At 36.5% G+C, this 13,413-nt stretch overlaps 1 protein-coding gene across 1 annotated transcript in view; it reads left to right on the top strand.

Moving 5' to 3' along the window:
* LOC140137365 (proteasome subunit beta type-7-like) overlaps window positions 1-13,208 on the top strand; it is a 30,144-nt gene extending 16,936 nt beyond the window's left edge. The window contains exons 4-7 of the mRNA XM_072159005.1: window positions 3,204-3,344; window positions 7,548-7,722; window positions 9,859-10,010; window positions 10,819-13,208. Coding sequence (XP_072015106.1) covers window positions 3,204-3,344; window positions 7,548-7,722; window positions 9,859-10,010; window positions 10,819-10,924 — 574 coding nt within the window. The 3' untranslated portion in view covers window positions 10,925-13,208. The remainder of the gene's footprint in view (window positions 1-3,203; window positions 3,345-7,547; window positions 7,723-9,858; window positions 10,011-10,818) is intronic.
* Window positions 13,209-13,413: the final 205 nt, after the last annotated feature.

Below are 13,413 nucleotides of genomic sequence, written 5' to 3'. Positions count from 1 at the left end.
GATGCTTGGTGTTTCAGTTGCTTTGTAGAGTAGTATTTTGTAGTATTCAGTAGGCCTACGGCTTCATCAACTCAATCTGTATACTTGTGGTGTGTCTAGTATGTAGTATGTGACATCGTACACAATGTTAACCCAGGCCGTTTTGATATATCCAGCAGTCTGGTACCATGACCAATTTCTGTATGCAATGTTCCCATTCATTTATAGCCAAAAACTAAGTAAAAAAATGATAGGGCAGGGCTTGCCATCTAGATTTTAAAGACGAATGGTTAATCACTTGCTAGCATGATTCCGCAAGTGGTTGAATTTTCACAAATATCACATATTTGGGTGAAATCAAGTATGCCTTAATTTGTTTATAATCAAGTAGAGCTTCGGTCTTAAAACAGTATTTATGTTGAAATGCACGTGAAGGGCACTAAAATTTTTGACTTTCTGTATATGCTTGGAGGGGGCACAGAATCGATTAAATGCTGAAATGGCCGATTCAATAGCTGATTTCGGGAGATTCACAGCGAGTGATATTTAGTGTCTGTGGCGACTGTGAGTGGAAAATCGCTCGCTAGAAACGAGTTAGGGCGAGCGGTGGCCATCACAAGCGATCGCTTGCCTCAAACCGCAAGGCCTGATAGCAAGGGTCGTGCTGGTGCGCGTCTGCGCGTCAGGGACGCGCGGAACTGTTGTTGGGACGCAATAAAATTAACCTTAAGCTTATACCTAATGCGTTAGACAAGAATATCTCAGACGCACAGAAAATCAGGCATGTAAAACCTTATGGACAGGGCACAAAACAAATGCGATCATTTCAGACAGAATGTCAAAAATAAATGCTCTAAGAACTATATCAGATCGTTCACTCTGAATACCAATCTGTTGAAACATTGTGCAAGTCAAGGCTCTGCGAATGAAATAGTGTGACAATTGACTCCACTTGTAATGTTTACTACTGATGATCGTTTTATCGGGAGTTTTATACCATAGTAAATCATCATTTAACTAATTTTCATGTCATGCTAAGTAAAAATGGAGTTTCCTCAACACAAAAAAGTCAACTTTGTATTCTTTATTGATGGCAATATAGGATAAAATTGCAGTGAATTAGCGACACATGGTAAGATTTGGGGTGTTGAATTCTGCACCTTTTTACATTAAAAATACACATAAACATAGTCACGTCGTGTGATCATAATTTTTCAGAACTTTGCCAGTTTTGAAGGGGTTGATTCAGGTTTAGGAGGTGAAAGGTCAGAATTAGGGTTAGGACTACGTTTTCGATAATTAAGGGTTGGCGTTCTGACTAAATAAAAAGCTCCACTAACAATAACATTTATACATCTATACTAATAAAATAATAAGCGGTCTCTATCTGTGTATCTGTCTGTCTGTCCGGCTATGCTCCGCCGCCGACGATCGAGCGAAATTTCGGATATGGATAGGTGACGGAAAAGCAAGTTAACCGGTGGTTTTCAAGGGCCCCTCGAGGTCAAAGGTCATCTAGGGGGAAAATACCCCAACTGGATAGCAAAAGCAGCAGCAAGTGGATACAAAGATGTGTAATGGGCAACTCTGGACAAGTTTCATTCAGCTTTTGGCTGTTTGCCCAATTTGAAATGCACTGTAATGTCTACCCAGAATGCATTGCTGCAAAGCTACAGGTGCACTAGCATTAAGAAAATAATGAGCTCTGTGTGTTCGATGGCAATGCGTTGCTCCGCGCTTCGACGCATCATTCCGATAATTTCGGACATAGATGGGTACCGGGCGTGCGCTGTTTACCGGGTAGTTTTGAAGGTCATCGGAGGTCAAGGTCAAAGGTCACAGATTTCAAACTTTGTCCGATCGGGCCCAAACTTGGTGGGTGGGATCCTTGATAGGAGGGAAATATATGTCCAAAATAAAAGCGAGGTCAACCGAGGTCAAAGGTCATTACGGAGGGGTCAAATTGCAAACTTTGTCCGATCGGGTTCAAACTTGGTGGGTCGAAACCTTCATATGAGGGGAGCATGAAAAACAGTATATGGAGGTCATCCAAGGTCAAAGGTCATGGATTTCAAACTTTGTCCTATCGGGTTCAAACTTGGTGGGTGCAATCCTTGCTACGAGGGAATATATGCATAAAACAAAATTGAGGTCAACCGAGGTCAAAGGTCATGTAGGGGCTAATTTAAACTTTGCCCTATTGGGCTTAAACTTGATAGGTGGAATCCTTCGTATGACTGAGGGGAGCATGAAAAATATTGCACCAAGGTCATCCAAGTTCAAAGGTCATCTGGGGTCAAACAGTATCGCTATCATGCCAGTGCTCTCACAGCATCTGGGCTCTCATAGCCGCAGGTGCACTAGTGATGGACAAATAGGACTGGATTGTAAAAAAACAACCCCTGAACAAGGACTGGATTGTAAAAAACAACCCCTAGTTTTTGGGTTTGCACTCCCATATTTTGGATTTTCTTGAAGTTCAGAGGTTGTGCAATTATGAGGGTAAAATGGGGGGGGGCAAGAATTTGTTGGCAGCTGGGGGGGCAGTTTTTGGCAAGTCAAAGGAGGGGGCAAGTGCAAGTGATTTTGAGCACACATTCATGGGGCATGTTCAAAACTAAATGCTCGAAACAAACTTGAGAAATAGTAGGCTTATGGAAACTTTTACATTTTCCTGCTTATGATTTAATACAATTTTTAGCAGGCGGGTGCAAGCAATATTTACCTTTTTTTAGCCGTTTGGAAATTTTACCCCCTGGGAGGCTCATAATTATTGCACGCTGTATTTTGTTGATGTAAAATGCATAATACAACCCCATGTCCAGCATATCATAACCTCTAATATTAGTGGGTGATGTTTCCATAGTTGGACTCGGACCCCTTAAAATTCCCATTGGACCCCTTAAATTTGACTTTTGGAGGGCTGAATGAGTCCAACAAAAATCACTCGGACCCCTTAAATTTTGAAGCCAGCGCTACCCCTGCCTGATAGGGTGATATTTTTAGCCTGTACTCAAGATTTTAAAGCATTTTCAAGTTTGTGAATATCATGATTGCTTTTAAGGAGAAAACATGCAATGTTATCATCCAGTGCTATTAGTATTATAAAATTGTTTCATGCCTTTAATTTTCAAAAAATTATTGCTGTATACTATGATGTGGGCATAGGAATAAGCGGGGCATTACATGTTGCTTACAAGTGTTTTTTTTTTTTTTCTATTCAGTTGCTGTGGTGCAGGTACTGCAGCGGACACAGAGATGACCACACAGCTCATATCATCTAATTTGGAGCTCCACAGCTTGTCTACCGGACGAGAAGCACGAGTGGTGACAGCAAATAGACTGCTCAAACAGAAACTCTTCAGGTAAAAATAAAACTCCTCCTGATGCTAAGAAGTGTTCTATATTAACAATTAAACATCACATCAAAGAACTAACATTATTTAGGGCTTTCACTGAAATACCAATACACAGGAATGTGCAAAGATTATCTGCTTCTTCCTGGGTTGAAATTTGTTTCATTCTTGGCATACAAGAAATACATATAATATATCTAGGTAAATCCAGAAAATAATAATATCTTCTAAAGTCGAGAGAGTTTCAGTGAGAGCCCTTACATTGAACTGTTTGTTTGGAAATAAGTCTCACCATTTATGGCGCAATCTTGTTGGCATTGGCTGACATTGTATAATGAAACAATTCTGCTTGTACGCTCATTTGCCATGCTGAAAATTAATCCTTTTACAAAAAAAAGGTCTAAATTCAGTTTATATAAAGGGTATAAAAAATTTTTAAAAAAATGTTTTAATAACATTCATATTCTTAAAAAACGTGATGCAAAACACGAATGTCATTTAACTGTTGACAAAATACTTCGCAAAAATGTTTGCCCATCATTATATGTGTGCAAGTCCAAGAATGGTAAGGGCAATTCCACGTTACTCGCGTTACATTTTTGATAAAATCAGCACATTCAATGTCATATAAATACAATTGAACAAGGAGTTGGTTTATTCATCTTCTCTCCACATGTACTTACTGACCCAATGTATCAAATCACATAAACTTAAATTTTGTAAATAACTAGATGAAACATTTATAGCAAAAATTGTGATTGTGAAAAAAAAAAAAAAAAAATTACACCTTCAAAATTAGGCTTTTACTTGTTCAATATTTCTCCTCAAACAAACAGCTGCAGACAAAAGTTTAAACCACCAAGTAATTACCTTATATCTCAGCTGTATTACAGAAACAAACACCAAGTATATTTGAGATTGGTATTTTTAAAATGGCCAACTTTCGCTAAATTGGTGCGTGACTCGTGTTACGTGACTCGCGTTACGCTCACTATTTTGATTACATGGTCCCACTTTGAAAGCTTTAAACACGCTCAATTTCATTTCCATTGTGGTCAGTTTTACTTTAGCACTATAAAAATACTGTAATTCAGCATTAAAAAGGACCCTCTCCTCTGGGGTGGGGTGGGGTGGTGGTGTGGTGGGGTGGTGGTAATGGGGGCTAATGATGGAAATTAAAAAAAACTGGCAATTGAAATAAGAATACAATTTTCATATACATTTATTACATAAAATGCATTGAAAAACTGTATGGAAACATTCATATACACCAGGCACAAAAAGAAACTTGTCAGTAATAGTCATCCTTGCTGTTCAACAACCTGATCATTTTGGATTATTCTGAAATATACATTTTGTTAATTGGACTTTGCTTTCTCACTTGACACCCGGTTCGTAAAAATTGAACAAGAATTTACCACGACATGCGCCTCCAAACTCTCAAACCCCAAAATTAAAAGTTGCAAATTTCAACGATTTTCAATGGGATGCATTGTTGTGTTGTACACAAGCACCACAGGCCGATCAATAAAGCGCACAGTGTAACAGGCACAATTGAATCGTTAAAATTGCAACTTTCGATTTTGGGGTTTGGAGGCACATATCTTGGTCAATTCTTGCTCGATTTTCATGAACAGGATGTCAAACGAGAAAGCAAAATCCAACTAACAAAATGTATATTTCAGAATAATGCAAAATTATCAAGTTGTTGAACAGCATGGTGACTATAACTGACAGTTTTTTTTGTGCCTGGTGTATATGCAAAACTGATATAGACCATTTAAGGTTTGCAAAATGGGTTCCTAAAAATTTTCCATATGTGCAAAGAGGGGTAAGGATTTTTTGGCAGGCTGAGAAGAGGATCAAGCAATTTATGGCAGGCTGAGAGGGGAGGTCTGCTTATTGTAGAGCCACTAGTAGCAAAATATAAAAGGCTGTCGCTGATCAATGTGGAACACATTCCTCAGACTTCCTCATCTTCTCTTTACATGTATCAAATCACGTAAACTTGTAATTTGTGAATAACTCTATGTAACGATGTAACATTTATTGGCAAAAATGTGGTGGTGACTTTTGTTACTAAAATTACCCCTTCCAAATTGAGCTTTTACTTTTTCAATATTTCTCCTCAAACAAGAAGCTGCACACAAAAGTTGATACCACTAGGTATTTAGGCTACCTTTTACTGCAGCTATACTACAGAAGCAAACATTAAGTACATTTGAGTTTGGTATTTTTAAAATGGCCAACTTAGTGTGTGACTCGCGTTACGTTACGTGATTGTTACACTCACTATTTGATAACACAGCCCAATTTGAAAGCTCTAAACATGCTCAATTTAATTTATATTGTGGAATTCAACTTTAAACATGACCTTCTGTTCTGGGGTTAGGTGGAGAAACTGGGGTGGAATGGTGGCAGTGGGTGTTTATAATGGGTGTTTATAATGGAAAGTCAAACGGTAAATTTGAATTCACAGATGGGGACAAAACGATTTCCAGTCCTGCAATTTGTTAAGTGATGTACAAATGTACAATAATTATGAGTCCTGGGGAGGGTAAAAGTGGGAGGAGAAGTTTTAGTGATTATTTATGGATTATTTTCTAGCCCTACTGTATAGAGAGCTGTATAATATGTGTGAATCGCGTTACAACATCGTGACTCGCGTTACATTGTGACTCGCATTACCATTTTGAATAGTCTGTCTCTGGTGGTACAATTGTAGCAAACCAAAAACCTTATGAAATAATTTTGAGTTATGACCCAAACCAGGAGGAAAATGAAAGGAACATTTATAACCCTTTAGATTTTTACTGCATTAAAAAGTTGTTCTTTTGTGACTCGCGTTACATGCTTAACATTATACAACTTGCCGTGCCATCCTGACCATTACCAACACAGCTTCCTAATTTTTCATTTTTTATTTTGACAAATTATGTATCAAACAACACTATCACAAAAAAGAATTGTTTTTGTTCCATATATTAATGAGAAAAAAAAATTACTTTTGACTATCTGCTATTAACAAAATGTAGGAAAATACATTAAATCCTTCAAATCAATGAAAAAAAAATGCTGCAGCTGATATTCATTTGAAAATTTCTTTTTTGTTAACTTTAAAGGGTGTATAATCAAAATATATCATCAATCATTGCCAATTGCAAAGTTCATATTTTTGAAAAAATGTCATTTTAACATGGAATTGCCCGGAACAGAGTGCAACAGTTTGACTGTGTGTCGGACCTTTCTTGAGTTGTCCAGGGCTATAGCCAAGTTAGCTCAAGTTAGCTCAATCGATAAGGCGTTTGACTATGGTGCGAGAAGTTGCAGGTTCGAACCCTAGTTGTGCCTAGTACGCTCTTGTGGAAAAATTGAGTTAGCTTGAAATTCCCTTGGACAAAGAACTTACTGCTATAATTGCCTGTTTGCAAAGGCTATTTGTGGAATGTCTAGGGTGTGCGCTCTTGAAGCAGCAAAGTCCCTGATTTGCTGTTAAATGGTTTATGAAATGATGTGAGGCTGTAGTGGTCAGCGACAACCTGTAAAGTGTGCTGAGGCTTGTGGATCAATGTCTCTAGGCATTGTGCCTGTGCGTAGTACACTATAAATCACTGCACTTTTTTTTATATATCCGAACAATTAAATAAAAAATAAATAAATAATAATAAAAAAAAAAAGTTTCACCAACTGAGCCCTGTAATTTCAATCAGCAGGTTCTTGTTTCAAACAAGACAATTACCTAAAGGCAAATGAGATGCCAGGAGCCATATTTTAGTTTTAACTAAAAAAATACAGTGTACTGTGTGCTTCTTTATACATGGATCTTATTAGGAAGTGAGTCAGTGAAGCCAGTAATCACATATTTCCATCTAGGTCTCTTTTGGACATTTTTCATGCATGACACGCACTTTGGGTAGAAATGAGTGACGGGATTTCTTTTATAGAACCCATACCATATTGTTCTTGTGTGTCAACTTTATTGGTCTTAATATTTCAGAGCAAACCCGCTAGTTCATGCCCCATCCAACCTTTCTTAAAGAGGACAAAATACTCCCATATGTGCAACTTGTCCCATTTGAGCTTAAATTCACAAATTTTAAGTTAAAACATTTATAATTATAAATGTTTTAACTTAAAATTTTGTGAATTTATAATATATTTGTATATAATGGACCTTGCATTTTTTGCATTTCTTTGTCATATCCTCTACAGGTACCAGGGTTACATCGGGGCAGCTTTAGTGTTGGGTGGTGTGGACCATTTAGGACCTCATTTATACAGCATCTATCCTCATGGATCCACCAATAAGCTGCCTTATGCTACGATGGGTTCTGGGTCACTAGCTGCAATGTCGGTGTTTGAAGACAGATATCGGGTGGACATGGAGGTAAAGTATCTTTCAGTGAATTATTTCAATTATAAATATCACCAGCTCGGTTCAAATCTGCTATGTGCATAACAATAGTTTCTGTATTATATTTTGTAACTCAAACTAGACAGTTTCCATCAACTTGAAAGTGCTTGTCATACCAATATTTTGGTGCAAAGTATTTTGTAACCCCATTGTAAAATTCCAAATATGGTTTACAGGTCTGGGGTGAACCTGGATTTCCTTCATTGAAATTTGGAATAAGTTATGAAAAGGTTTGTTAAGTAATGAGCAAAATTATCAAATATTTGCACTGGTCCACTGTACTTTTTGTGTTGTTCCACAGATTAATATCTGTTATTTTATATTTCTATCAAGAAAACAAATTATTGTGTTTTGATAATTCCAATTTCCAATACAAGAATGAAAAATACAAAAATCATTACCATTTGTGGAGTAGTGTTTGAGTCATAGACCTTTGGTAAAGTGTAGTGCATCCTGTCCTTGGTTGTTCCAGTGTATATTGTCGTTGAGCAGGAAAAACCTTGTATGTACTTGTGGCCCTTGAACATGTTTAAAACAAAACTACCAAGAGATTACATAGGAGGCTTTGCTTTAAACATATTCAGGGGCCAATGACACATAGGAAGTTTTTCCTGCCCAATGACGATATACAGGGTGTCCCAGAAAAAATTACCGTGGGAATAAAATCGAACGTAAGTCGAGAAATAGACATTAGAATTGAAACGTTTAAAATTTATCGCATAGCTTATTTTATTGTGTATCAGATACGAAGATTTTATTTGATTCGGTTGACTGGTTGCGAAGATATAAGCGATTACATAATACACGCATTAACGCAGTTCATTCCAAGTTTGATCAAAAGCGCTTTTTCATGACTCGCTACCCGCATCCTAAAATTTGTGTATCTCATTAAATTTAGTCCACGTTATCTATTCTATAATCCGGCGGTGTTATGTGATTCATGCTTTCACTGAAGATGAATATCAGTTTGTTCGAGAAAACTTTAATTTCTGCAATTGGAAGCTTTCCATCTTTAAATCTTTAAGTTGTGCAAATGTGTTATATTTTAACTTTCGAAGAACATTTGAGTCAGGAATGACAATGATTTACGTGTGATTTTTGATACCATGCAACATTAATGTTGAAGTTTTAAAAGATTTAAACTTTGCATTACAATTTCTTGGAAATATTCCAGAAACATTAATGTGTGTGTAATTTTTTAAGCCAGCTGGAATTCTTTATGCAATAGTTATGTATCCAACATTCACATCAACATTAACGCAAAAAGATATTTACAAGTACCGAGCATCATCTTACATGCAAGCTTTTAATATCGTGTAGGTTTTCAAATTTGAACAAAACCTAATAAATGTTTTGCAAGAAACAGATTGTTTAAAAAGAACGAAAAGGAGTTCACAGAACAAAATATGAAGCCCATTGACAGATAACCAGTGCGCATTGTGTTGAATGATCTTTCTTTCAAACTTGGAATGAAGTGAATTGACACATGCGTTATGTAATTGCTCATTTCTTCGCAATCAGTCAACCGATTCCAGTAAAATGGACGTATAAGATGCAAAATAAGATGGGCTACACGATGATGTTTAGATTTTTGGATTGTGATGTCTATTTCTCGACTTACGTCCAAATTGATTCGCCCGGTAATTTTTTCTGGGACACCCTGTATTACTTGATACCAGGGTCAGAACACAAATCGAATGTGTCCAGACTCATATTGAAGAGAATGAATGTTCTCTAGGAACTGAATTTCTTGGACATAGACATGTCCAAACTCCACTTGTTTGAAGTCTCCCAACATATCTACATAGAGTAACTGCGGTTTTACATAATGGACAATTACATTCAAGCAGGCCATTTACAAAATGGCCAGCATCAACCATCTCTAGGCCTCTTAACAAAGACTGGATCTATGACCTCAGCATTGTGTCAAATACCAAGGTCAAATTGGGTAACAATTTTGGATGTACATATTTTGTTTTGAGATCAAGGCTTAATTACTTTTCTATAATGTGGATTACCAATGCAGATGGCCATAAGTATTTGCTTATTTTATGTTTTTGTAACCATAATAATGTTGAATTTTTTGTTAACATCGTCTGAATTTTTCAGGAAGAAGAAGCCAAACAATTAGTACGAGACGCTATTGCCGGAGGTATTTTCAATGACTTGGGTTCTGGTACCAATGTAGATTTATGTGTGATCAAGAAGGGAACTGTGGATTATCTCAGACCATATGATGAAGCTAACGTGAAAGGAGTCAGGTATGTGTATTAAGATTATTTGAGATATTTTTATTTGTACATACTCAGGCATCACATCCAAATTGGTTCGATCTTAGGATCGACCATTGATGTTGAATCGAAACTTGGTGAACATGAACTATCAAGTAATGAGTAAGACTAAATGGTAAACGTTGTATTGGCTAAAACTTCCCTAAAAGTATATGACATAATGAAAGATTGAAAGGTTTGCACTTCATAGGCGTAATCAATTGATATTTCACAAATATTACGGATCGTCCATGGATAAATTGTCGATTCCAAGATCAGAACAATGGGGACGAGGTGACAAATCTCTAAGAGGTGTTCTTCATGGCATTCTGTTACTATTTCCATTCATTATGAATGGTTTATTTTCTGATAGCATATCTGTTTAAGTATCTCATATATTACACAAACACCCCCAACTGACTGGCAGTGCGGTTGTGTGCTGTGAGTTAGTCTCACAGTCCCTAGACTCATGTTCAAGTCACGTTGGACTAACTCAGCAGAAAAACAAGTATAGGGTGTTGGAACATGGTAATGAAAAAATACATAACATTGGGGCAAACAAGAATTACAAACAGGATAAAAAACAAACACAATCAAATTAAAGTGCTTTAAGAGATGTCTTTAAGTCAATAAACCGTTTCTGTAAATCACAAAAGCCTTTGCAATTGAACAGTTCAACATACACTGTGACGATTTTTGCATTGATGTGCGCATAGACTGCAAAGAATTCTATTATATACCGAAAAATATCAATAAATGATGTTGTTATTAATGATAATGGTTTTTTCTTCACTTATAGGCAAGGTGACTACCGCTACAAACGAGGCACCACTGGTGTACTGACCAAAGAAGTGAGATCGCTGGAAGTCATAGATACCGCAGTAGAAGCTATGGAAACGTCGTAATTGGTCACATTCGCTGTAACTCATTCCTTTTTTGTGTGAAAGTGAGGAAGTGTGCCCCTAACATGACTAAATGAGTGGATGTGTGTATCAGTTTTCTCCATGAGCACAATGGGGCTTCATATATATACCGTAAAGATTCGCCTAATAGCGCACATACGCTCCTTTGACTTAAATTTTGCATACAAATAAAGAGCTCCTTCCTCTAAAAATCCAAACAAGAATTAAGGGACCATGCCTATATTTGCTAGTGGGATTTTTATGTGAAAGCACTTATAGTTTGTGCCTGAAATACCAGTTATGTAAAGGGACTAAGGGAGCCATATGCGCCATTAGGTGAATCTTTATGGCAGGTAAAATTATGAAAATAATTATAATAGTAATTTGGTATTTATCCTTGAAAAAACCTCAATGATATTCCTTACTTTTGGCAGGAATATCTTAGCACACACATTTTGATACCAACATAACAATAAATTGATTTGATGTATTCAGAATGGTCCTCATTTTGCCTCATTTATTCATGTTGGGTCGCAGTCTTGTTGACAAACAATACCTAGGGTCGTTTTTGGAGAAATTTCTAAGTTACTTCCTCCAACTGTATTATTTTGTTATTTTCAAACAAGAAAGCTTTAAAGACATATACCATTCAAATTTGTCAGCCAATATGGAAAGAAAAATCACATCCATTTGAAATGCATGGTGAAAACTTTCTTGGTCTGTTATGTTTGTATAGGACAAATGTAAATTTCACATGTGTTTTGTAATCAGTATCTTGAAATCTCGGGTTATCCATCACTCTCTGTTCTGCATCTGTCAAAAAATCTTCACAAGTTGAGATTATGGTCATACTGATCACGGCTACTGTTCACAAAATATTGTATCCCATAAATAAAAGGAACTTTGTATTTCTGTGTTGCATTATAAACTCTGTATTAAGACTCCTGGTTTCACCCTCAAGAAGGAAACGCAGTGATAAAACACCATGTTTATGAGCCTCTTCAGCAGGTAATGCTAATGTATTATTTTTGCAAGAGTGATTCAACTTATTAAAATTTGCAAGAGTGAAATCAGTACATTACCATTATTACATATCAAAAACCTGAGAGTAAAATCACTCTTGGGGATGAAAGCCAAGAGTCAAATGGAAAAGGTAAGGGTCTTCGCGGTTAATGACAGTGTACGTAACATTGTATGTTTCTTTTATGATGTGCGAACGATTCTTTATACAACTACCATAAAGATTCACCTAATGGTGCACATGGGTACCTTTGCCTTGGGGTAAATTTCATGTACAAGTATCGAGCTCCCACAGAAAATCCCAACAAAAAATCAGGCTCTGTAGTCTGCACCCTTATTTGCTGGTGGGATTTTTATGTGAGAACACTTTTAGTTTGTGTCTAAAATTCCAGTTCATATGTGACCCGTTACAACGAAAGGTACCTTATGTCGGCTGCTACATGTGTCTCTTTTCCCACATTGTTGGAATAAAAAGTTCAAACAATCATAACAATCTGAAGTGGCGGTCATTTCAAATCATCCCTAAGTCAAAGAATGTCCTCGCATTGTTAGTGGGTGGCTAATACATACCTACAAAAAAACAATACAATGCCTTTACCACTTCACAAACAGGGATTAGGCATAGTCAAAAAGACTGGAGCTGTATGACAAACATTTCTATAGACTATATGTACAAGCTTATTATCCTCTTCAACAATAGGATTAATGATTGATCTAGAATATGTGTGGCACTAGAAAACGAGACATGTAGCACCCGACTTAAGGTACCTTTTGCTGTAACGGGTCACATATTCGCCATCAGGCGAATCTTTACTGCACTGGCAAATGGCAATAGCACTGATGGATTAGTAAATAAAGAGATCTAGATTTGGTTTTATTGATAACACACCAGCAGTTTGCATAATAAATTTGCAATGGGCTGTTCCAGTTAAAATCCATACACCCCATGACATGACATGACCTTAATCTTCCAAACAGGAAGTGGACATTTTAAATTGGGTTACCTGAATGATTGACTCCAATTGAAATCTACATACCCTATGTGGGAGATTAAGGTCATGTCTTCCATTGCGGGTGTATAGATTTCAACTGGAATAGCACAATATACTATTTAAAAACCAAACTATATCACTTGCTAGTAGTTATCCCGTAGCATAAAATTATAATTTCAAACAGGTTTAAAGTAACAACCTTGGCTGTTTGAATGCATGGTAAAACTTTTCTTGGTTTATGTTAAAATAAATGTGAAACATTTTGAAGTAATCTAGATTATTGGTTTAGTGTGTAGTATCTTCTGTGTTGATATTTTCCCTGTAACTCTTTGAAATAAATTGAAAAAATATTTTACAAAATGTAACAATGTTAAAAGGTACCAATCTGGACCAATTTACAGAATAATGGTTCATATAAAAAGGTTGTTTTAAAAGTCCATTGTAATTATATAGGAGTCATCTCTCAAACAATACAGTAGG

This window comes from Amphiura filiformis, chromosome 17, assembly GCF_039555335.1.
Source record: "Amphiura filiformis chromosome 17, Afil_fr2py, whole genome shotgun sequence".
Taxonomy (NCBI): domain Eukaryota; kingdom Metazoa; phylum Echinodermata; class Ophiuroidea; order Amphilepidida; family Amphiuridae; genus Amphiura; species Amphiura filiformis.
This window is presented reverse-complemented; position numbering and strand designations above follow the sequence as displayed.